The following is a 25,190-nucleotide window of genomic DNA, read 5'->3' as shown; positions in this document are numbered from 1 at the left end:
CTGTTGACCAAAACCCTTACCAATAACACAACGAACACATATTTTGTGTATGTATTATGTACTAAATTCTTACAATAAAGTAAGCTAGAGAAAAGAAAATGTTATAAAGAAAATCAGAATAGAGCTACCCTATGACCCTTCAATTGTACTACTGGGTATTTACCCCAAAGATACAGATGTAGTGAAAAGAAGGGCATATGTACTCCAATGTTCATAGCAGCAATGGCACAATCACCAAACTGTGGAAAGAGCCAAGATGCCTTTCAACAGACGAATGGCTCAAGAAGATATGGTGTGTCACACACACACACACACACACACACACACACACACACACACACACACACACTGGAGTATTACATAGCCATCAAAAAGGATGAATACCTAACTTTTGTATCAACATGGACGGGACTGGAGGAGATTATGCTGAATGAAATATGTCAAGCAGAGAAAGTCAATTATCATATGGTTTCACTTACTTGTGGAACATAAGGAATAACATAGAGGACATTAGGAGAAGGAAAGGAAAAGTGAATTGGGGTAAATTGGGGGTGGGGAGAGACGAAGCATGAGAGACTGTGGACTCAGAAACAAACTGAGAGTTTTGGAGGGGAGGGAGGTGGGGGGATGGGTGAGCCGGTGGTGGATATTAAGGAGGGCCTGTATTGCATGGAGCACTGGGTGTGGTGCATAAACAATGAATCTAAGAACACTGAAAAAATAAAATAAAATGTAATAAAAGAAAAGAAAAAATTGGAAGAAAAGATACATTTACAGTACTGTATTATATTTATTGAAAAAAATCCATGTATAAGTGGACCCACACAGCTCAAAACCATGTTGTTCAAGGGTAGACTATAGGGAGAATAATAAGAGCCAAGTAGTTTTTAACTAACAGAGAAGGTATTTACAGACATGGAAATGGGGAAGGCCTGAAAGAATCTAAGCTATTGCACTGGAACTGGAGTTATCATCATAAACTCACGGTTTTACAACATATGACTTACATGTTACAGAAATACTTATAAATAAATATGTGAGTGAATACATGATGTATATGGGTACATGTATTCCTAGCTCTGTTTACTGCGAGTGCCTAGAAGCAGCAATGTCCCAGTAGCCATGAGTAGTCTGAGTGCCTAGACCTTGGTTTCTAAATACTATCCTTCACTAAGAGGAACTGGAGCTTCTTAGAAGAATGGCTGATTCCAGAGCTAAAGCAGAGAAAGTACAAAATGAGCTTGAAATATTTTATTATGCTAGAAAGTAAAGGCATGCTCAATGAATGATGGGAGCACTGCAAAATGACATAGGAAGGATTTCCACTTACAGCCACAATAGAATAATTGTTACCAAAGCTGTCCTCCTGCCACAAGATCTAGAAAGTGGGACAAACCTAAAAAACTAAAGTTCCCAGACAACAGACAATGAAAAATTGTGATCAGTCAGAAATAGAAACAAAGAAGGTGAACTTCATGGTCATCTAGGCTTTCTGTCTGGTGGGGCTTTCTGCACACCACAAGGAAGGGGATTTCCAAGCACAGAATGACAATAATCTGATTTAAGAGGCAGAGATCAGAGTTTAGAGAGGTTGAAGCAGCCAAGATTTTCCAGCAAGACTGCCAGAGGTCCCCTTGTGTCTTCAGCTGAATGCCATTAATCTATGCAATGCATAAAGTAAAACTTCATGAGAAATAGGCACAGAACAACTCATAGGAAGATATGACATAATAAGAAGTATACCTTTAGCCTCTGGCCCCAGTTCCTGACACAGAACTCCTAAATCCCTGGGAATTCCCTGGATGATATTAGTGTCGTTTGTTCTAATGAGGCAACTCTTGGTGGACTCCCTAAATAACTTCAGAAATGGGGGCTGGAGGCGCCTGGGTGGCTCAGTGGGTTAAAGCATCTGCCTTTGGCTCAGGTCATGATCCCAGGGTCCTGGATGGAGCCCCGCATTGGGCTCTCTGCTCAGCAGGGAGCCTGCCTCTCTGCCTACTTGTGATCTCTGTCAAATAAATAAATAACATCTTTACAAAAAAAAGAAGAAGAAGAAATGGGGGCTGGTTGCCAGAAAGACCAAGCCCCGAATTAGAAGCTTGCAACTTTTATCCCCACCTCCATCATTTGGGGAGGGGAAGAGGGTTGGGGGTTGAATTAATAATCAATTATGCCTTCATGATGAAGTCTCCATAAAAATCTCTATACTATGGTGTTCAGAGAGCATCCAGGTTGGTGAACACATCCATGTGTCAGAAGGGTGTCACACCCCAAATTCTACAGAGACTCCTACACTCGAGACCTTTTGGACCTTGCCTTATATACCTCTTTATCTGGCTATCCATTTGAATCCTTTACAATAGACCACTTACACAGTGTTTGCCTGAGTTCTGTAAACCATTAGAGCAAATTATTGAACCTGAGGAAAGGATTATGGGAACCCCCAAATGTAGCCAAGTCAGACAAGTGTAAATAAGTTAGTGGTTAACCTCAGGACCCACTACTTGAAACTGGTGTGTAAAGTACAGGGGTAATCTTTGAAACTGAGCTCTTAGCCTGTTGGGTATTTAGGGGTCAGAAATGAATGACTTGAGGGTACCTAGTTGGTGAACATAAGAGAACTGGGAAACAGCTGGTATGGAAAACACGCACATTTGGTGTCAAAAGTATTGTGACTAGAGAAACTGTTTTCGTTACAGGAGTTATAAACTGAACCAATTCCCAGATCTCACACAAAGCTGGAGACATTCTAGTTTTGACTAGCCAACAATAAAGACACCTTGCTGAACAGCTAGGACATTCAATAGAGACATAAGAAGGGTCATTCTTTTAGTAGGAGACCTAAAGGAAACACTACTCTAGACCTTTCCTACAAAGCTTAAGAATATGTCTCAAAAGAATCAGTCTGATTCGCAAATAATTTAGCTGCTTACCAAAAGTAAACTCAATACTTCCTAAAAGAAGAAATAAAATCCAAACACTCAGCAATATAACATTCACTGTGTCCACCATCCAATCAGAAGTTACTAGAAATGTGGAAAAGAAGGAATAAGGTGACTCAAACAGGAAGAAAAAGTTCAACAGATACAGGTCCAAAAGTGATGGTGATAATGAGAACAACAGACAAGGACTTAAAAACAGATATTATAAATATGTTCAAGGATCTAAAGGAAAAGATGAACACAATGAGGGGAGAAATGGAAGACACTAAAAACAACCAAAAAGATCTTTTAGTGCTAAAAAATATATATATCTGAAATGAAAAATTCCCTAAATGTAATTAGATACTGCATATTAGAAGTGAGACAATGTAGATCAATGAACTTGAAAACACAGCAAAAGAAACCATCCAAACTGAAGCACAGAGAACAGAATTTCAGTTATGCAGGATGAATAAGTTCTAGAGATCTAATATAAAACATGGTGACTATAGTTCATAATACTATATTGTATACTTGAAATTTGGTAAGAAAGCAACTCTTACCACACATGAGAAAAGGAAAAGAGAACCTGAAACTAATACAATACTGTATGTTTAACTACACTGGAATTTTTTAAAAAATTAGAATGGCTAATAAAGACTTCAGTTAAAAGTAAAAAAGGGGCACCTGGGTGGCTCAGTGGGTTAAAGCCTCTGCCTTCAGCTCAGGTCATGATCCCAGGGTCATGGATCCAGCCCCACATCGGGCTCTCTGCTCAGCAGGGAGCCTGTTTTCCCCCTCTCTGTCTACCTGCCTCTCTGCCTACTTGTGATCTCTGTCAAATAAATAAAATCTTAAAAAAAAAAGTTAAAAAAAGGAACAGGAAAATATAAGGTGATAAGTATGTTAATTAGGTTGATTTGGTAGTCATTTCACAACATATATCAAAACATCACATTATACACCTTAAATCTACACAATTTTTATCAAGTATACCTCAATGAAGCTGTAAAACAAAAATGAACTTAACCACAGAGAGAAAAAAGATGGGAGATCAAAATTAACAGAGCCTCAGTGACCTGTGGGACAATATTAAATTGATCTTACATGTATGTTATTGGAGTCTCAGAAAAAGAGCAGGAGAGTATCTGAGGAAATACGGCTGAAAACATTCATTTTCATGAAAGCTGTAATCCCACAGATTCAAGGAGTTCAATGAATTCCAAACAAATTAAACACAAAACTCCAAAAAGGTACACAATAATCAAATTACTGGAATCCCATGATGAACAGAAAACTGTAAAAGCCTCCAAGGAAGAAAAGACACATTACGTATATATATATGGGAACAAGGATAAGAATGACTACTGACTTCCCATCAGTAATAGTGTAAGCAGATATTAAACATCACCTTTTAGATGGTAGGGAAAAAATTTTATACTCAATAAAGTATCTTTCAAAAATGAAGGTGAAAAATAGTTTCAGAAAATGAACACTAAGAGAATAAATGCCAGCAGACCAGCACTAAGAGAACTATTAAAGTTCTTCATGCAAAGAGAAACGTATTAGATAGAAACTTACTTCTACAGAAAAGAATAGGACTAGGAATTATTAATATATGTATAATTATCAAAGACTTTCACATTAACATTTAATTTTAAATATAACTGACTGTTAGGGTGCCTGGGTGGCTCCGTCAGTTAAGTGTCTGCCTTTGGCTCAGGCCATGATCCCAGGGTCCTGGGATCGAGCCCCACATCAGGCTCCCTGCTCATTGGGGAGCCTGCTTCTCCCTCTGCCTCTGCCATTCCCCCTGTTTGTATTCTCTCTCTTGCTCACTGTCTCAAATAAGTAATCTAAAAGAGAGAGAGACAGAGAAAGCTAAAAATAAATAAAAATGGTTTAAAATTTAAAAAGAAAAAGAATAAGAAAATGAATATGATAATATTCAAAGATTGCCTTGATACAGTATATTTATAGTATAATACATATACACACAATGTAAGCCCTACAGTAACCACTAAGAAAAAGGCGAAGTTATAGTTAATTGGATAATAAAAGAGAGAAAATGGAGTACTAAAACAGTCAATGTAAAGACAGAAAGAGAGAAAAAAGGATCAAAGAATGAATTATACAAAGAGTAAAACTGCAAAACAGGAGTCTAAAAACCAACCATATCTCCAATTACATTACTATAAATAGGAAAAACTCTAAAGATTCCTTTTGAAAGTTGGAGATTGTCAACCTGGATAAAAAAAGAGATTACAACTGTATGTTATCTTACCAGAGATGCAGCTTGTAAAGATGTAGATAGATTTAAAGTGGGAGGAAAGAAAAAGATGCACCATGCAAATAATAATAAAAAAATAGCTTGGCTACATCAATTAGTCAAATTAATATCAAAGTAGACTTAGGAACAAAGAATATTACCAAATATAAAGACAAATATTTCATGACTATGAAAGGATCAATTCATCAAGAAGACAATAATCTCAACTTGTACACACTTAATAACAGAGATTCAAAATATGCGCAGGGGGGTGCCTGGGTGGCTCAGTGTGTTAGGCCTCTGTTTTCAGCTTGGGTCATGATCTCAGGGTCCTGGGATCGAGTCCCACATTGGACTCTCTGCTTGGCAGGGAGCCTGCTTCCCCCCTTCTCTCTCTCTGCCTGCCTCTCTGCTTACTTGTGATCTCTCTCTGTCAAATAAATAAATAAAATCTTAAAAAAAAAATTTACAGGGAAGGAAAAATTCTTCCTTTACTCTTAAGGCCTTCCAGCTGGACTAAATTAAATTCACATCAGACAGATTAACAAGAGAAAAAAAAGTTTTATTACTTACACACATAGGCCCAATAATGTAATTGAGACCTAAAGAAGTGAACAAAGCAGTTTTTATACTTTTTAGAGACAATAAATCTGTGGGGTATTGACAGGACAAAGTAAAAGTAACTTTAGGAGCTTCAACTAGTAAGGGATTCTAAAGAGAATTTGGGCTCTGATAATAACTTAGTAAACCAGGGCGCCTGGGTGGCTTGGTGGGTTAAGCCGCTGCCTTCGGCTCGGATCATGATCTCGGGGTCCTGGGATCGAGTCCCGCATCGGGCTCTCTGCTCAGCAGGGAGCCTGCTTCCCTTCCTCTCTCTCTGCCTGCCTCTCTGCCTACTTGTGATCTCTCTCTGTCAAATAAATAAATAAAATCTTTAAAAAAAATAATAACTTAGTAAACCAGTAACAAGGATCGTTTATATATTCTTCTTGGGTCTAAATTTCCTATCTGGGTGACACAGATGTCTTTTTACCTCCTGGTACAAGGAGGGTACCTTTCAAATAAGAGATTTATTTCCTGCTTTTAGGGGGACAGAGGAGGGTCGGAAAAGTCCTTGTATAGCCTGTCTCTTAAGTAACTTTTATTTAAAATCATCAATATGCCAGGGGCACATGGGTGGCTCAGTCAGTTAAGCATCTGAATCTTGGTTTCAGCTTGGGTCATGATCTCAGGTTCCTGCAGTTGAGCCCTGTGATGGGATCCCGGCTCAGAGGGGGGTCTGTTTCTCTCCCACCAACCCTCCCCCTTCTTGAGTTCTCTCTCTCTAAAATAAATAAATAAATCTTTGAAAAAATAATAAAATAATCAAGATGCCAAAGTGGTACATTTTGGGGCAGCCTGCCCTTGGCTCTTCCTATACTTCCTATACTTGAAGATTTCAACAAGCTTTCTTAATAATTGACAAAACAATTGCACAAGTTAAAAAGAGTAGGGAAGACTTAAACAACACTAACCAATTTAACCTAACTGACATTAATAGAACACTACACTCAACAACAGCAGAATACAAATTCCTTTCGGGTGGACAAGGAACATTTACCAAGACAGAAATCATATAAAGTATGCTCTCTGGGGGCGCCTGGGTGGCTCAGTGGGTTAAGCCTCTGCCTTCAGCTCAGGTCATGATCTCAGGAGCCTGGGATCGAGCCCCGCATCGGGCTCTCTGCTCAGCGGGGAGCCTGCTTCTCCCCATCCCCTCTCTCTGCCTGCTTCTCTGCCTACTTGTGATCTCTGTCAAGTAAAAAATAAAACCTTTAAAAAAAAAAAGAATTTAGAAAAAAAGTGCAAATTTTTTTTTAAGATTTTATTTATTTGACAGAGAGAAAGAGATCACAAGTAGGCAGAGAGGCAGGCAGAAAGAGAAGAGGAAGCAGGCTCCCCGCTGAGCAGTGAGCCCGATGTGGGGCTCCATCCCATGACCCTGGGATCATGACCTGAGCCAAAGGCAGAGACTTTAACCCACTGAGCCACTCAGGTGCCCTGAAAAAAGTGCAAATTAAACAAAACAAAACAGAAGAAAAAAGATAGAGAAATCAATGAAACCGAAGATAGGCAATCAATAGAAAAAAACCTGTAACACCAAAGTTGGTTCTCCAAAAAGAAAAAAAAAAAAACTACAAATGATCAATATCATGAATAAAAGAATGCACATCACAACAGGATATCAAAGCATTTGAAATTGTCCAACCTACCTCTTCGAAGGAATATTTCTCCACAGTATGAAGAGCATCCTGTGTCTCATTCCACCCTCCAACAGAATAGATACAGTCATTGAGTGCAGCCACACCAAGATAGGCTCTCCTGGTTCCCATCGGAGGAAGTGGAGACCAACGCTTAGAAAGTGGATCATACACTTCAAAAGAACGAAGCTCTATTCCTTCATTGCTGATGCCCCCAATTACATAAATTAAACCTGGAAACAGAATATTTTTATTCAGATGCTACAGAAAATAGAATGTAAATAATTATAAAACATAAGACTTATGATTTATGTCTGCTATGCTGAGACCATATTTAATGTAGGGCTCACATTATCCTTTAAGAGAGAAATTTGACTTCTGTCTGGTGTATCATAGCTCATATTTAAGCATGTTACAAAGAATTAGAGGTATGATTTAAAGTGGCATTTAAAATACCTATGTAGTTCATTTGGTTAAGCATCCAACTCTTGATTTTGGCTCAGGTCATGATCTTGGGGTTGGGAGACTGAGTCTTTTGTTGTCATGTTCCATGCTCAGAATGGAGTCTGCTTAAGATTCTTTCCCTCTCCTTCTGCCCTTCCCCCATCCCCATGCACGTGCTCTCTCTCTAAAATAAATACAACTTAAAAAAAAATTAAGTGGCATTTGTTTTTCAAAGAACTTACAGTGCTATAACAAAACAGTCAGACATGGTTTTCCACCTTATTATCTACTTGATGACCTCAAGTTCCAGAATCAATGCTAACATGACATAAAAAAAGGAAAGGGAGAGGGATTTTCTTTCCCCTAAAAAAATACCATGCACTTAAACTGGGAATGATATAGCCTTATTTGGTGACAGCCTACCTGTTACTCAAATGGATATAGAGAATTGAATTCAAATTAGAATAGTTATATGGCAAGATTAAGATATTCAGGATCAGGTGCCTGGGTGGCTCAGTGGGTTAAGCCGCTGCCTTCGGCTCAGGTCATGATCTCAGGGTCCTGGGATCGAGTCCCGCATCGGGCTCTCTGCTCAGCAGGGAGCCTGCTTCCCTCTCTCTCTCTCTCTGCCTGCCTCTCCGTCTACTTGTGATCTCTCTCTGTCAAATAAATAAATAAAATCTTTAAAAAAAAAAAAAGATATTCAGGATCATATCATTAGAGTACATTACAATGTAAGTCACTGTGAGTTGCTTATTATATTTGATTTGAAACTTGGGTTCTAGCTCCAGTTTTGCCAGTAACCAGCTGTGGGAAAAGATAATTCACAACCTTCCTGATCTTCTGCTTGCTCATCTATAAATAAAGGGAATAAAATAGATAATCTCCAAGATGCCTCTCTAGCTCAATGATTTTAGAATCACAATACTGTGATTTTTAAGAAATACGTATTTGGGGCACACCTGGGTGGGTGAGTTGGTTAAGTGGCTGCCTTTGGCTCGGGTCATGATCCTTGGGTCCTGGGATCCGGACCCATGTGGGGCTCCCTGGTCAACGGGAGTCTGCTTCTTCCTCTCCTTTTGCCCCTCCTCCTACTCATGCTATCTACCCCCCTCAAATAAATAAATAAAATAAAATTATGAAAAAAAGGAATATGTAGTTGGTCATTCAGATGACCAAAATACATTTCTCATCTATATATGGTTTTCATCCACAATTCCTTGCTCACAGCAAGCTAAATCCTTAGAATTTCCAAAGTGTCCAGAATGAGAAGGGTGTCTTTTGTTATGTTAATGAGGCGACTTTGGGAAAGCACTTAAGGAATGGGGGGTAGTTGCCAAAGAAGTCAAACTTATGATTTGAGTGTGAGAACTTTCAGTCTCAGCCCCTGACCTCTGGGGAGAGGAGGTGTAGAGGTTGAATCAATCACCAATGGCCAATGATTTAACCACTTGTGCCTATGTATATAGTGAAGCCTCCATAAAAATCCAAAAGGACAGGTTTGGGGGCCTGGGTGTCTCAGTAGTTAAGTGTCTGCCTTTGGCTAAGGTCAGAATCCCAGTGTCCTGGGATCCAGTCCCACATTGGGCTCCATGCTCGGTGGGAAGCCTGCTTTTCCCTCTCCCACTCCCCCTGCTTGTGTTCCCTCTCTCGTTGTGTCTCTCTATGTCAAATAAATAAATAAAATTAAAAGAAAAAAAAAGACAACTCATTAAAAAAAAAAGGACAGGGTTTGGAGAGCTTCTGGGTTGGTGAGTATGTGGAGATGTGCGAACAGTGGTGTATCTGGAGAGGGAGGGCATGAAAACTCTGTGCTCCTTTTGTATAACTTGACTTTGCATCTCTTCCATCTAGCTGCTCCTGTGTTATGTCATTTTAGTAGTAACATTTTCTCTGAGTTCTGTGAGCTACCCTAGCAAATTAATTGAAGCTGAAGAGGAGGGACCACTGGAATCTCTGATCTATAGCCTGTCGCTCCAAAGCACAGGTAATAATAGCCTGGGGAGGATGAGTGTTGTAGGACTGATGTGGAATTTGATGCTCTCTCCAGGTATGTGTACACAGTATTAGAGTTGAATTGAATTCTCCAACACCTAGGTGGTATTCTGAGAACCTCTTCTTGCTAGTAGAAGAGAAACCAGCCCCTACCCCCATGCTGAAAACTAAGTCTCAGAACACTTAATTTATATGAGAAGATAAAAATCATAAATATAAAACAATTAGAGAACACTATAGTATTACACAACAGGATATATTCTGTACCATGTAACTTGAACACTTAAATTCTAGTGGAAATCAGAGAAGGTACTCACAAAGCAGAAAGAACTTGAGCTGGGAATAGCAGATCGAGTTGTTTTAACAAGGAGCACACCGCTCACTACTCTACAGGTACATATAAATCTGCTCTCCAATCTGGACCAAGAATCCAGTTCTACTTGACAATGCTTAACAACTACTTCTCAGGGTATAGTAGACAATTAAAATAACGTTTGTACACCATTTTAATATGTGGTACAACATTTTTTTTTTAAAGATTTTATTCATCTATTTGACAGAGAGATCACAAGTAGGCAAAGAGGCAGGAAGAGAGAGAGGGGGAAGCAGGCTCCCCGTCAAGCAGAGAGCCTGATGCGGGGCTCAATCCCAGGACCCTTAGATCACGACCTGAGCTGAAGGCAGAGGCTCAACCCACTGAGCCACCCAGCACCCTATGGTACAACATTTTTCCAGTTTGTCATAGCATTATATTCTGTGTGGACTGAATCACAATGTGCCCTGTAAGAAAACATTGAAAATGCCAAAATAAGAGACAGTGAAGATTGTTTTTTATATCCTCATCCTAACTTAGAAATACTTAGTAAGGACTGTATGGGAGAGAAAGTGACAAAGATGGACGAAGGTTCAAATGCTTATTTTCCTAGTCAGGTCTTCGGCTCATTTGTAATTTTTAATTCTTCTTTTGTTTATTTTGGAAAAAAATGATTATTTTGGCAATACAGATATAAAGATATAAGAGATTAAAACATATAAAATGGGGGCGCCTGGGTGGCTCAGTGGGTTAAGCCGCTGCCTTCGGCTCAGGTCATGATCCCAGGTCCTGGGTTCGAGCCCCACATCGGGCTTTCTGCTCAGCAGGGAGCCTGCTTCCTCCTCTCTCTCTGCCTGCCTCTCTGCCTACTTGTGATTTCTCTCTGTCAAATAAATAAATAAAATCTTTAAAAAAAAATAAAATAAAATAAAACATATAAAATGTTTTGGGGCGCCTGGGTGGTTCAGTGGGTTAAGCCGCTGCCTTCGGCTCAGGTCATGATCTCAGAGTCCTGGGATCGAGCCCCGCATCGGGCTCTCTGCTCAGCAGGGAGCCTGCTTCCTCCTCTCTCTCTGCCTGCCTCTCTGCCTGCTTGTGATCTCTCTGTCAAATAAATAAATAAAAATCTGTAAAAAAAAACCACAAACATATAAAATGTTTAAAATAATACGTCCATACTGTTAGTGTCAATCAGTCAATTCTAACAGACATAAAACATAGTTTTGTGAAAATAAAGGCTCAAGCTTAGTTTTTCAAAAAATATATTTTCAGGGGAAAAAGAGGATGGCACCTGTGTGGGTCAGTCAGTTAAGCATCTGACTCTTGCTTCAGTTCAGGTCATGATCTCAGGGTTGTGAGACTGAGCCCTATACTGGGCTCCGTGCTGGGCATGGAGCCCGCTTCGGATTCTCTTTTCTCCCTCTTCTCCTTCCCCTCCCCCCAAAAATAAAATACACTTTCAGAAAAAAATTTTTTAGAAAGCAATACCTTGCATTTCACAACACCCGAAGTAGTAGCGTGACATAGCCATGTTGCCAACTACTTCCCACTTATTTTCATCAGGATCAAATCGTTCAATGGTGTTACCTATCTCCGCTCCAACCCATCCACCTGTAACCAAAAAGAAAAATGTCATTTCTGGATAAAGAAATCTTATCTATGAAAAATACTTAGAAAGCATCTAATCTGGCAACTTTATAATGTGAATGATAATCATATGTACCAGAGGGGTAATTTGTCTAAGATCATACAAAAAGTTGGAATCTGACTATAAAACTTGGATCTTAACTCTGACTAGTTTTCATCAGAGATTTAAAAAAAACAAAACAAAATAAAAACAAAAGCTCATCATGTTGCTTAGGAAATAAGGTATTTTGCAAAACTACCTTTTGAAACAACTTCTGCACATTCAGAATGGCTATCCTAATCATGAGATTTAATTAGTCAGCTGAAGTGCTTCACTGGACATCTTACTATACTTTATCTCCATCTCCTTCTAAGAGATCCATACTTGACAATATTCCCCAAGTAACTCAAACTTGAAAATTAAAATTTATAAAGCTGAAAAGACATAAATTTCTTGTGGGAGGGAAGAAAAATGTCTAAAGTAACTAGAATCTAAGAATTTAAATAATACCAGATATCCTTAAGTTGAAAAGCATAATTACCCAAAGCATAGATAGCCCCATAACACACACACACTCCCAAACCACAGCGGGGGTGATTCATTGAAGCTACAGTTGTCCACTGTTTAGTAACTGGATCATAGCATTCAGTACAGTCAAAAATCATTGAATCCTTTTCACCTGAGTTAAATAAAAGAGACATATATCAGAAGGTTTAATAATAATGCTAATAGCCTAGAACCATAATACAATCAATATTCAGTAGCATTCCACGTTATCAGAAATTCAACTATTAAGTCTGATTTTATGCTATTCATTAAAATTAGTTTGCCCAGTAAGTATTATTATAAATCAATAGCACTATCATTTATTAAAGCCCATTTAATGAAGCAAGGCATCATTTTCCTATTATTTCTAATTTTGCCACCCAAATAATCCATGTAATTTTTGAGGATAAAATTTGTACTTTAACACTTCTATGTTTTTTCATGTATTAGTTTGGATACCTGGCTCTGGTATAATTTGAATTTTAACCCAATCCTTACCTAGTAACAAAGAGAAAAATAAAAATTTCTAAAAAGGTACCACTTAAAATAGAATTTTAAAATAGACTATACCTAGAAGTCAGTCTAATCAAAGATTGTACAAAACCTCTGGCATATAGAATTTATAAACTTCATTTAGGTAAAATTTTAAATTAAGGAAAAGCTAAATAAATGAAGAGATATATCATGTTCATGAATTAGAAGAGTGAATGTATAGATGGTTATCCCCAATCTGATTTATAGATTTAACATAATCCCAATTTGAAACACAAAAAAAATTGTGTTAAAATACAAGTAACATAAGATTTACCATCTTAACCATTTTTAAGTGTAGAGTTCAGTGATGTTAAACATTCATATTTTTGTGTAGCCATGCCACTATCCACTCCCCAAATTCTCTACATCTTATAAAACTGCAATACTATTCTTTTTTTTTTTTTAAGATTTTATTTATTTATTTGTCAGAGAGAGAGAGGGAGAGAGAGCAAGCACAGGCAGACAGAATGTCAGGCAGAGGCAGAGGGAGAAGCAGGCTCCCCGATGAGCAAGGAGCCCGATGTGGGACTCGATCCCAGGACACTGGGATCATGACCTGAGCCGAAGGCAGCTGCTTAACCAACTGAGCCACCCAGGCGTCCCTGCAATACTATTCTGATTCAAACAATAACTCCTCATTCTCCCCTCCCCAGCCCCAGACAGCCACCACTATACTTTCTGTCTTTTATGATTTTGATTAATGTACCTCATATAAGTGAAATCATACTTTATTGTTATTTATTTTTTCCAACTAACATTTTTAATTTAAATTCAATTAATTAACATATATTATTGGTTTCAGAGGTAGAGGTCAGTGATTTGTCAGTCTTATATAATACCCAGTGCTCATTATATCACATGCCCCCCTTAATGTCCATCACCCAGTTACCCTAACACCTCACCCCTCTCCCTTCCAGCAACCCTCAGTTTGTTTCCTATGCTTAAAAGTCTCTTATGGTTTGTCTCCCTCTCTGATTTCATCTTGTTTTATTTTTTCCTCTCTTCCCCTATGACCCTCTGTTTTGTTTCCTAAATTCCACATATGAATGAGATCATATGATAATTGTCTTTCTCTGATTGACTGATTTCACTGATTTCCATCCACATCATTGCGAACAGCAAGATTTCATTTTTTTATGGCTGAGTAGTAGTCCATCGTCACACATTATTTTTAAAAACAGATTTGACAGAAGAAAACAGATTTGATGAACTGGCTCTAAAATTTATATGGAAGTACATAGGACCCCGAATAGCCAAGCATTCTCACACAATAGTAATAGTAAGGGAAGAAACTGTCCTATCAGATAAGCTTATCAGAATTAAAACAGAGCTATAGTGGGGTGCCTGGGTGGCTCAGATGGTTTAGAGTCTCCTTCAGCTCAGGTCATGATCTCCAGGTCCTGGGATGGAGCCTCACATCGGGCTCCCAGCTCAGCAGGGAGTCTGCTTCTCCCTCTCCCTTTGCCTCTCCCTCTTTCTGTCTCTGTCTCTCTCTCAAATGAATAAAAAACAAACAAACAAAACAGAGCTATAGTAATTAAGATAGCAATACACAAAGAGACCAAAACAGAAAAGAAATTCTAGAAACAGATACCCACATATATGATTACCTGATATATGACGAAGTTTGCTCTGCACAGCAATAAAAGCTTTTTATATTGAGATAATTGGTTACATATACAAGGAAAAGATGAAACTGGTTCCCTACTCCTATTATCTCAATTCCAGGCAGAATACAGACATACATTTAGTTCTAAAACTAAAATTTTAGAGAACAATAAAGGTATATATCATCATGACTTTGTAGTAGAGAAGGATTTCTTTAAAAAGATATAAGAAACCATAAAGGGAAAATAAATAACAGAGTTAGCCCCATTAAAATGAAAAATATGTTTATCAAAAGATATAATAAAGGAAAAAAAGATACTTCTTAAAAAAAAAAAAAAAAAAAAGAGGGGCGCCTGGGTGGCTCAGTGGGTTAAGCCGCTGCCTTCGGCTCAGGTCATGATCTCAGGGTCCTGGGATCGAGCCCCGCGTCAGGCTCTCTGCTCAGCAGGGAGCCTGCTTCCTCCTCTCTCTCTGCCTGCCTCTCTGCCTGCTTGTGATCTCTGTCAAATAAATAAATAAAATCTTTAAAAAAAAAAAAAAGAAAAGAAAAGAAAAGGGGGCACCTGGGTGGCTCAGTCCTTAAGCCTCTGCCTTAAGCTCAGGTCATGATCCCAGGGTCCTGGGATCAAACCCCGGATTAGGCTCCCTGCTCAGCGGAGGGAAGCCTGCTTCTCCCTCTCCCACTCCCCCTGCTTGTGTTCCCTCTCTCACTGTCTCTCTCTCCAAATAAATAAATAAAATCTTTTAAAAAATACCATAAAGAGAGTGAAAGATGAAGCAGCAGAGTTGCAAAAAGTATTTGTGGCACATATAATTTTATGAGGGCCTAGAATCCTGAACATATAAAACTACGGTGCAGAAAAGAATCAGCACAGCAGGCCTGAGAATTCCTAACCTTAGAAAGGCCTGCTTGCGGGGCGCCTGGGTGGCTCAGTGGGTTAAGCCGCTGCCTTCTGCTCAGGTCATGATCTCAGGGTCCTGGGGTCGAGCCCCACATCGGGCTCTCTGCTCAGCGGGGAGCCTGCTTCCTCCTCTCTCTCTGCCTGCTTGTGATCTCTCTGTCAAATAAATAAAAATAAAATCTTTAAAAAAAAAAAAAAGAAAGAAAGGCCTGCTTGCAAGATTGACCCTTGGCTGGAGTCTGGGAACAGAGCTCGCAAACAATTCCCTACACTGATATAAAAATTTCTCTAAATAATAAGAGTGGCTTTTGGCAGTAATAAAAATGTTCTGGAATTAAACAGTGGTAATAGTTGTACAATTTTGTAAATATGCTAAAAATCACTGAACCATATACTTCAAATGGTGAATTTTATGGTATGTGAATTATATCTTAATTTTCAAAAATAGTATTTAGAATATTAACCCAGATATGTATGTATGTAGAAGGAAATAAACCAAGTATTGTGATTATCTCTGGGCGATATGATCGGAGTATGGGTGATTATTACTTTTTTATATGCTTCAATTTCAGCAAAATTTTCTTTTCTTTTTTTTTTTTTTAAAGATTTTATTTGTTTATTTGACAGAGAGAGATCACAAGTAGACAGAGGCAGGCAGAGAAAGAGAGAGAGAGAGAGGGAAGCAGGCTCCCTGCTGAGCAGAGAGCCCGATGCGGGACTCAATCCCAGGACCCTGAGATCATGACCTGAGCTGAAGGCAGCGGCTTAACCCACTGAGCCACCCAGGCGCCCCTCAGCAAAATTTTCTATCACAAACCTGAATTACTTTGATAATAAAAATCGTCTTAACATTATACATTATAAAATATCTTAGGATAGGGACGCCTGGGTGGCTAAGTTAAGTTGGTTAAGTTGGTTAAGCGGCTGCCTTCAGCTCGGGTCATGATTCCAGCGTCCTGGGATCGAGTCCCGCATCGGGCTCCTTGCTCAGCAGGAGCCTGCTTCTCCCTCTGCCTCTGCCTGCCATTCTGTGTGCCTGTGCTTGCTCTCTCTCCCTCTCTCTCTGACAAATTAAAAAAAAAAAAAAAAAAATCTTAGGATAGCAATATTAATAGTATTAATAATAGTAGGCCGAGTTGGGGCACCTAGCTGACTCAGTTGATAGAGCATGTGGCCCTGCACCTTAGTCATGAATTTAAGCCATACATTGAATGTGGAGCCTATTTAGAATAATAAATAAATAAATAAATAAATAAATAAATAAATAAATAAATAAAAGTTAGTGAAGTCATAGCATTTTTTTAAAAAAATATTTTATTTATTTCTTTGACAGGCAGAGATCACGAACAGGCAGAGAGGCAGGCAGAGAGAGAGGAGGAAGCAGGCTCCCTGCTGAGCAGAGAGCCCGACTTGGGGATCGATACCAGGACCCTGGGATCATGACCCGAGCCGAAGGAAGAGGCTTTAACCCACTGAGCCACCCAGGTGCCCCCAAGTCATAGCATTTTTGAAGGGTGCTCCTAAGTATTTCTGTGGCATCAGGAAAGGGGACAAATATATATGAAAGTGTCACACAGGACACTGTGACCCTATGTTAAACAGGAGCATTCATGCATTGAAACTATCCATATAAAATGTATATAAAAAGAGCTATTAGTGTTCTAGTCAAAGATTATATAGAATTATGGTCTTTATGCTGACAGAAAGTTTTTGCTTAAACTCTCATTTCTTTGTTGGGACTTTTAGATTCAACAGGGCATTTATTGATTTAATAAAGAGGTAGAGGGAGAGGGACAGGTAGACTCTGCACTGAGCAGAGACCAATGTGGGACTCAACCTCACGACCGTGAGATCATGACCTAAGCCAAAATCAAGAGTTGGCTGCTTAACCATCTAAGCCACTCAGCTGCATCTTAATGAACTGTTTTTAGCAACAATTATGTTCTCTCCAAAAGAGAAATAAAAACCAAATATTCTCCATCTCTCTCTCTCATTTTAAGCTGATAGTATCATAGTTGAAAAATAATAATAACATTTTCAAGAGGATCTGGGTAGCTCAGTCGGTTAAGGGACCAAATTTGGTTTCAGCTCAGGTTGGTGATCTCAGGGTAGTGAGATCATGCCCTACCCTGGGCTCAGCACTGAGTCTGCCTAAGATTCTCCTTATCCTTCTGCTTCCCCCTGTCCCACCTGCTAGTGCTCTCTCTCTCAAATAATAAATAAATATTAAAAAAATATTTTTGATATATAACTTCTTGTGTTTTAGACTAACCCAGAGAAATAAGGCATAAAGATTAGTTGTAAGGGTTAGAGATGACCTATCTAGGCTTGTTGCTACAAACACAAATTATCCAGAAGTAAATACTGATATAAAAGTGTGACCGCCGGGGCGCCTGGGTGGCTCAGTGGGTTAAGCCTCTGCCTTTGGCCCAGGTCATGGTCTCAGGGTCCTGGGATTGAGCCCCACATCAGGCTCTGTGCTCAGCAGGGAGCCTTCTTCCCCCTCTCTCTCTCTGCCTGCCTCTCTGCCTACTTGTGATCTCTCTCTCTCTCTGTCAAATAAATAAATAAAATCTTTAAAAAAAAAAAAGTGGGGGCACCTGGGCGGCTCAGTGGGTTAAAAGCCTCTGCCTTCGGCTCAGGTCATGATCCTAGGGTCCTGGGATCGAGCCCCACATGGAGCCCCACATCGAACCCCACATTAGGCTCTCTGCTCCACAGGGAGCCTGCTTCCTCCTCTCTCTCTCTGCCTACTTGTGATCTCTGTCTGTCAAGTAAATAAATAAAATCTTTTTTTTTTTTAAGATTTTATTTATTGATTTGACAGAGAGAGATCACAAGCAGACAGAGAGGCAGGCAGAGAGAGAGAGAGAGGGAAGCAGGCTTCCTGCCGAGCAGAGAGCCCGATGCGGGACTCGATCCCAGGACCCTGAGATCATGACCTGAGCTGAAGGCAGCGGCTTAACCCACTGAGCCACCCAGGCGCCCACTAAATAAATAAAATCTTTAAAAAAAAAAGTGTTAGCATTTATTTCTCTTTAGATCCTCCTCTGATATTTAGTTCCCTCCAACATCCAAAACTCCTTTAATTTTATTAATCATTTTATAATTCATAATAATGGTTTCAGAAAACACAGTGATTTCAATCAAGAAACATATCCCAAAGACTAGCTGACTTAGTTTTTATAGATCTCACTGTCCAGGTAACTATGTTAATTAAAAATTATTTGTAATACAACTTCTAGTATGTGAAATTAAATTTCAAAATTAAAATAATTTTTATCACAAACATTGACCTAAATTTTGGTTCCACATTTTATAAACAACTTTTCAACGAAACCAAACCTAAATATTCTGCCTTGGGATAAATCATAGTATCCCCCTGGTCTGAAACATTCAATATCTTCTGTTTCCTTTTTCTTCGTTTCATTAATTTATTCATTAAATATTTATTGAGGACAACCATATATATGCATACCCCATAGTACCTAGAAATATATATAAGTCATATAAGAATGCAGCCAATTTACAGGTAGCGACTAATGAGAGAAAAAAGACATTTCATTATTACCTCCAATAGCGTAAACCATCCCTCCCAGAACTGCTACTCCTAGCCCGCATCGAGCCTGATGAAGTGAAGACACAGTGGTCCAGTACTGGCTAAAGGTGTCAAAACGCTCTACACAGCTGAGGGCTCTGCTATCACTCCAACGACCCCCCTGCAACCGAGTATACCCGCCTGAATGAAGGAAAGGAGATAAACAGCGAATCACTTACTGCTAAATATGTAAATGAAAGTAATGAGAAAAATCTAGCCCTCTACATCTAGACATTTAATCCATAATTACTTCATAGCAAAGAAAAAGCACTTTAGAGCTTGCCATGTATACAAATATTCTTATATGCTCCAAGTCCTGAAAGATGATGGCTTAAATGCAATGACGTCAACCAGCATTCTACCACCTGGTTTTGGTCATAAAATGTTAGATAAAACATAAAAGGAGCTGGTTATCTGTCTAGTTAGGAAGTCTCATTATGACTTCTATTAGTATATTTTTCAATTAAAAATAGTGAGTTGAGGGACGCCTGGGTGGCTCAGTTGGTTGGACGACTGCCTTCAGCTTAGGTCATGATCCCGGAGTCCCGGGATCGGGTCCCGCATGGGGCTCCCAGCTCCATGGGGAGTCTGCTTCTCCCTCTGACCTTCTCCTCACTCATGCTCTCTCTCACTGTCTCTCTCTCAAATAAATAAATAAAGTCTTTAAAAATAAAAATAGTGAGTTGAACAGCACATAACATCAGTAAAAAAACTGTAGCATGCACTAAAAAATTACATATTTATATATTATAGCATACATAAACTTACACATATAATTATATACAGATGATAAATTATGTTATGAATATATGAAAATATGCATATAAATTTGGATAATCTGTCTATATATACTTCACATATTAATGAGACTTACTGCTTTTTAAAATAAAAAAGATGTTTTAATATGTTCTCCTGATACTTCTGTGGATTATCCTATCCATCCACACTTTAGCGACCACTGGTTCCTATTACCCCTAATCATCTAAGATGCCATGAATAGTTAAAAATGTTGAGAATTTCCCTATTTTTCACTAGAACTCACATTTTTAACTTTTAAAGCAGTATTTCGTAAGTCAGTTATTTGACAATAATTGGACAATCTAAGAACCCAACAATTTGGATCACAGAATAATCGATGTCAAATAAATAGCTATTTATTCTTAGATGTATCCACTGTATAAAACACAATTAATTTTTAGCCTATATGTGAAATTAAATATGCCTATTTGACACACTTGCATATTCTGATGTGTAAAATAATAACAAAATATTAAAGGTTTTAATCCTAAAAATAAAGATTATTTGCGTCACCTTTTAAAAGATTCTCACCTACTGCATACAGGTACTTTCTTGCTTTCTTCCGAGGCCGAACCTTGGATGTCTGCAGAAAACTACAAAACTTGTTTTCTTTGGAAGATTTGCACACCTCACAGTACTCTTTCAAAAGTGTTTGCAACGCAACGCGAAGATTAAAATCAGATACTCCTAAAGCAAGTTTGACAAGATACTGTTTTAATCAACTTTTAAATAAATATTGAAAAGACATGTTCCCATAAAGATAGAACATATTTATCAAAATATATAAAAACTCATCATCAAGCAATGGTGATTGTTTCCCACAATACCAAATATTATTTTTCTCATTGTTACTAAAGAATAAACTTACCTTAAATCAAAGATTGTTTTTAACAATATGCTTCATAATACCTAATTTAAAAACACATGTGTGAGGATTTCTAAACAGAGATGGCAAGGTAAAACAGGATCATGATTATCCAACAAAACGGAAAAATAAAATAGCCCCATATTCTATACTTATGGCTTAATAACAGAAAGATATAAAATTATGTCACATAATTTAAAAAATGATAGTCAAATCAAGAAACAAAAGATTCCAGTAGGATGAGGTCCATCTCCCAAAGAGACTTTGAGTAGACTCTTCCTGCTCAAGGATGCTTAGCTGAGGTGAAGTGGGGATGAAAGTCAACCTATATCCCACTTGCCAATCCATAAGACCTGGCCCCTTGAGAAGGACTATTTTCTAATTGACACAAAAGCACCATACATGCTAGCAAGGAACTGTCTCCAAGCTTTGTTCCTATATCCCAGAAGCAATATTCAGGAAGAAAGGTCAATTAACCAAATCTTGAGAATTCTCCCTAATGACTAAGAATTTGGAAAGGTAGAAGGAGCAGGTAAGAAGCAGAACTGAGAAGTCAAAGGAAAAACCATTACAGGAAATCCTTTACAGTACCATTGAGGTAAAGACAGAATCACCGTGGCTTGCCATCTAACAGGGCACAGTTAGATGTCCACACTAATGAGACATATCTTTAGCTGGGTTAAGTAAGCCCTGACACAAAATCAATAATAGGATTTTAGGGAGAGCTCAGAGTCCAGGTCCCTAAGCAAATATCTAAACCTAAGCAGATCTCTGTTCTTCCACCACCTTCATACCTCAGTCTAGAAAGAAGTGGCAAGAACACAACACAGTCCTCAAATTCTAGCTGGAAGTTACCCTAAGGTAGAAAGGGTGTCAAGGAGAATTAGCTCTTCCATTATCAGAGTAAACTGGTTTGAAGAGAGTAGCCCATGTTATACATGAGCAATATACCAATAAGTAACAATAGCACTATTAAAATATACCCCAGGAAAAAGAGGAGAAATAATTCATTCTGGAATAAAACATTAGCCACAAACACAAACAGACTTCCCATACATGATTCACAGCATGTGAAGAATTACTTAAAATTTTAGAATTACTTAATCAATTATTTAGAATTAATTAATTATTTAGAATTACTTAAAAATACAGATCTGGGGTGCCTGACTGGCTCAGGTGGTAAAGCATGTGACTCTCAACCTCGGGGTTATGAGTTTAAGCCCCACGCTGGACATTGAGCCTATTTAAAATAAAAATTGAAAAAAAAAATACATATAGAGATCCTATTTAAAAAAAAAACTCAAAGGGGGGTTCCTGGGTGGTTCAGTGGCTTGAAGCCTCTGCCTTCAGCTCAGGTCATGATCCCAGGGTCCTGGGATCGAGTCCTGCACCGGGCTCTCTGCTCAGTGGGGAGCCTGCTTCCTCCTCTCTCTCTCTCTCTCTGCCTGCCTCTCTGCCTACTTGTGATCTCTGTCTGTCAAATAAATAAAATCTAAAAAAAAAAAAAAACCCAAAACCAAAAAAACTCAAAGGCAGAATTAGATGCTTTGCTAAGGAAACAAAGTGAGAACTTGAAATGACAGTATTACAGACTTAATAAATTAGAAACAAGAAACACAATAGACATGATGAAAAATCAAACCATCAATTTAAAGACTTGAGAAAACAGCTGTGAATACAGAGCAAAGGAAAATATTTTAACATTAGAGGATGATAAATCTGAGAGACAATGAAGTTCCAATAAAATGATGAAGACCGGAGCTCCTGGGTGGCTCAGTCAGTAAAGCGTCTGACTCTTGATTTCAGTTCAGGTCATGATATCAGGGTCTTGGGATCAAGTCCCATGTTGGGCTCCAAGCTCAGCAGGGAGTCTGCTTGAGATCCTCTCTCCTCTTCCTCTGCTTGGGCCCCTCCCACCGCCCCGCTACTTGAGTGCATGCATGTGTGTGCACTCTCTCTCAGTAAATAAATACTTTTTTTTTTAATTTTATTTATTTGAGAGGGAGAGAAAGAGAATGCAAATGAGAGCACAACAGCAGGGGGAGGGAGAAGCAGGTTCCCCGCTGAGCAGGGAGCCAGACGAGGGGCTCAATCCCAGGACCCTGGGATCATGACCTGAGACGCAGGCACTTAACCAACTGAACCACCCAGGCATCCCTAAATAAATAAATCTTAAGAAAAAAAAGAATATTATGCCCAGGGCACCTAGGTGGCTCAGTCAATTAAGCAATTGACTCTGGATTTCAGCTTAGGTCATGATCTCAGGCTCATGAAATCCAGCCCCGTGTCGGGGGTATGAGATTCATCTCTTCTTTCTTGGGTCTTCTCTTTATATGCACAGGTGTCCAGCACCTAGCTGGCCAAAGTGAGGGTTGATGGTTTTCACCAAGCTGCTGTATCTCTCTGGTAGAAGAGTCAGAGAGATTCCAATTGTTATGATTTAAAGCTGAAACTATAACACTTCTGCTGAAATAGCACCTATAGGTAATGCCCACATTTGTGTTTCTTAATGCCAATGAAAGGGTGCAAGTGGGAGGGCTGGAGGTGGAGGGTAAAGGAGTATCAGGTTAAGCTGCAGAATGAGAGAAATCTGGGTTCAAGTTCAGGCCTTACCATTTACTAAATATGTGATAGGGTCAAACTACATAATCTCTCGGACTTCAGTTTCTTTATCTGTAAAATGGAAATGACCAATAGCGAAACCTACTTTCTATACTGTGAGAAATGGTGGCAAGTGGGTGGCTCAGTCATTTAAGCCTTGGACTCCTGATTTCAGCTCAGGTCATGATTCCGTGGGTTGTGAGACTGAGCATTGAGTTGGGCTCCTCGCCCAGCGAGGATTCTGTTTGTGATCCTCTTTCTCCCTCTGCCCCTCCCCCTGCTAGTAGGCACATGCACATGCTTGTTTTTTCTCTCTCCCTCAAATAAATAAATAAAAATCTTAAGGAAAAAAAAAAAAGATGGGGTGCCTGGGTGGCTCAGTTGTTAAGCATCTGCCTTCAGCTCAGGTCATGATCCCAGGGTCCTGGGATGGAGCCCCACATCGGGCTCCCTGCTCAGCAGGAAGCCTGCTTCTCCTTCTCCTTCTCCCCCTGCTTCTGTTCCCTCTCTTGCTCTGTCTCTCTCTGTCAAATAAATAAATAAATAAACTTAAAAAAAATATTATGCCCATCCATGGAGTGTCTGACTGGCTCATTTGATAGAGCATACAACTCTTGATCTCAGGTTTGTTAAGTCTGAGACTCATGTTGGGTGTAGAGATTACTTTTTTTTCCTCCAAGATTTTACTATTTTTTATTTGACAGAGAGAGCACAAGCAGGGTGAGTGTCAGAGGTAGAGGGAGAAGCAGGCTCCCCAGTGAGCAGGGAACCCAATGCAGGGCTGGAGCCCAATGCAGAGCTCAATTCCAGGACCCTGGGATCATGACTTGAGCTAAAGGCACAATGCTTACCTGACAGAGCCACCCAAATTTTTAAAATCTTTAAAAAAAAATGATTATGCCCATCCAAATTGCTGTTAACTTAAAAAAGCAACAGGCAGAAATTCTCAATATGAAAAAATTTAGGAAATACAGTAATCATGAACTTTTCTTTTCTTTTTTTTTTTAAGATTTTATTTATTTATTTGACAGACAGAGATCACCAGTAGGCAGAGAGAGAGGAGGAAGCAGGCTCCGCGCTGAGCAGAGAGCCCGATCCCAGGACCCTGGAATCATGACCCAAGCCGAAGGCAGAGGCTTTAACCCACTGAGCCACCCAGGCACCCCAATCATGAACTTTTCTTTAAAAAAGTACTTGATGATGAAATCCAGCCAACCAAAAGACAAGTCAAAAAAGAAAATTTGGGAATAAAAAGACTGAAAAACTGGTAGACAGCATCAAATTCATTTCAATACAGAACAAAAGCACAGAGCTAGGGAAATCATGATTGAAAAAAAAATCTATATAAAGGTATAAACCTTGGAGCACCTGGGTAGCTCAGTCGTTAAGCATTTGCCTTCAGTTCAGGTCATGATCCCGGGGTCCTGGAATTGAGTCCTGCATTGGGCTCCAGCCCTGCATTGGGTTCCCTGCTCACTGGGGAGCCTGCTTCTCCCTCTCCTACTTCCCCTGCTTGTGTTCCCTCTCTTGCTGTGTCTCTTCTCTGTCAAATAAATAAAATCTTTAAAAATAAATAAATAAAGGTATAAACCTTGAATGGTGGCATAGGAAGAAAACTAACAATGCTAATTACCTTATTTTTCTTAATGAGTCTATACTGTTTAAAATTTAATTTTTTTAAAAAAATTATCTATTTGACAGAGAGAGAGAGACACAAGCAGGGGAAGTGGGAGAGGGAGAAGCAGGCTTCCTGCTGAGCAGAGAGCCTGAAGGGGGGCTTGATCCCAGGATCCTGGGATCATGACCTGAGCCCAAGGCAGACGCTTGATGACTGAGCCACCCAGGCGTCCCTACACTGTTAAAAATTTAAACACAAAACACTATATGTTTAAATATACTGGAATTAAAATGAAAAATAATAAATAAATA

At 39.1% G+C, this 25,190-nt stretch overlaps 1 protein-coding gene across 4 annotated transcripts in view; it reads right to left on the bottom strand.

Annotated features, from left to right (window-relative positions):
• The window catches only part of IPP (intracisternal A particle-promoted polypeptide), a 51,905-nt gene that overhangs the window by 14,377 nt on the left and 12,338 nt on the right, over positions 1–25,190 (bottom strand). For all 4 annotated transcript variants that reach the window (XM_047726007.1, XM_047726009.1, XM_047726010.1 and 1 more), the window contains exons 4-8: positions 20,327–20,482; positions 18,971–19,138; positions 12,351–12,488; positions 11,671–11,793; positions 7,443–7,663 (exon numbers count right to left, since the gene is read on the bottom strand). In XM_047726007.1, the coding sequence (XP_047581963.1) occupies positions 7,443–7,663; positions 11,671–11,793; positions 12,351–12,488; positions 18,971–19,138; positions 20,327–20,482 (806 nt within the window). The remainder of the gene's footprint in view (positions 1–7,442; positions 7,664–11,670; positions 11,794–12,350; positions 12,489–18,970; positions 19,139–20,326; positions 20,483–25,190) is intronic.

This window comes from Lutra lutra, chromosome 4, assembly GCF_902655055.1.
Source record: "Lutra lutra chromosome 4, mLutLut1.2, whole genome shotgun sequence".
NCBI lineage: Eukaryota > Metazoa > Chordata > Mammalia > Carnivora > Mustelidae > Lutra > Lutra lutra.
The sequence above is the reverse complement of the archived record's forward strand: the minus strand, read 5'-3'. Positions and strand labels throughout refer to the sequence as shown.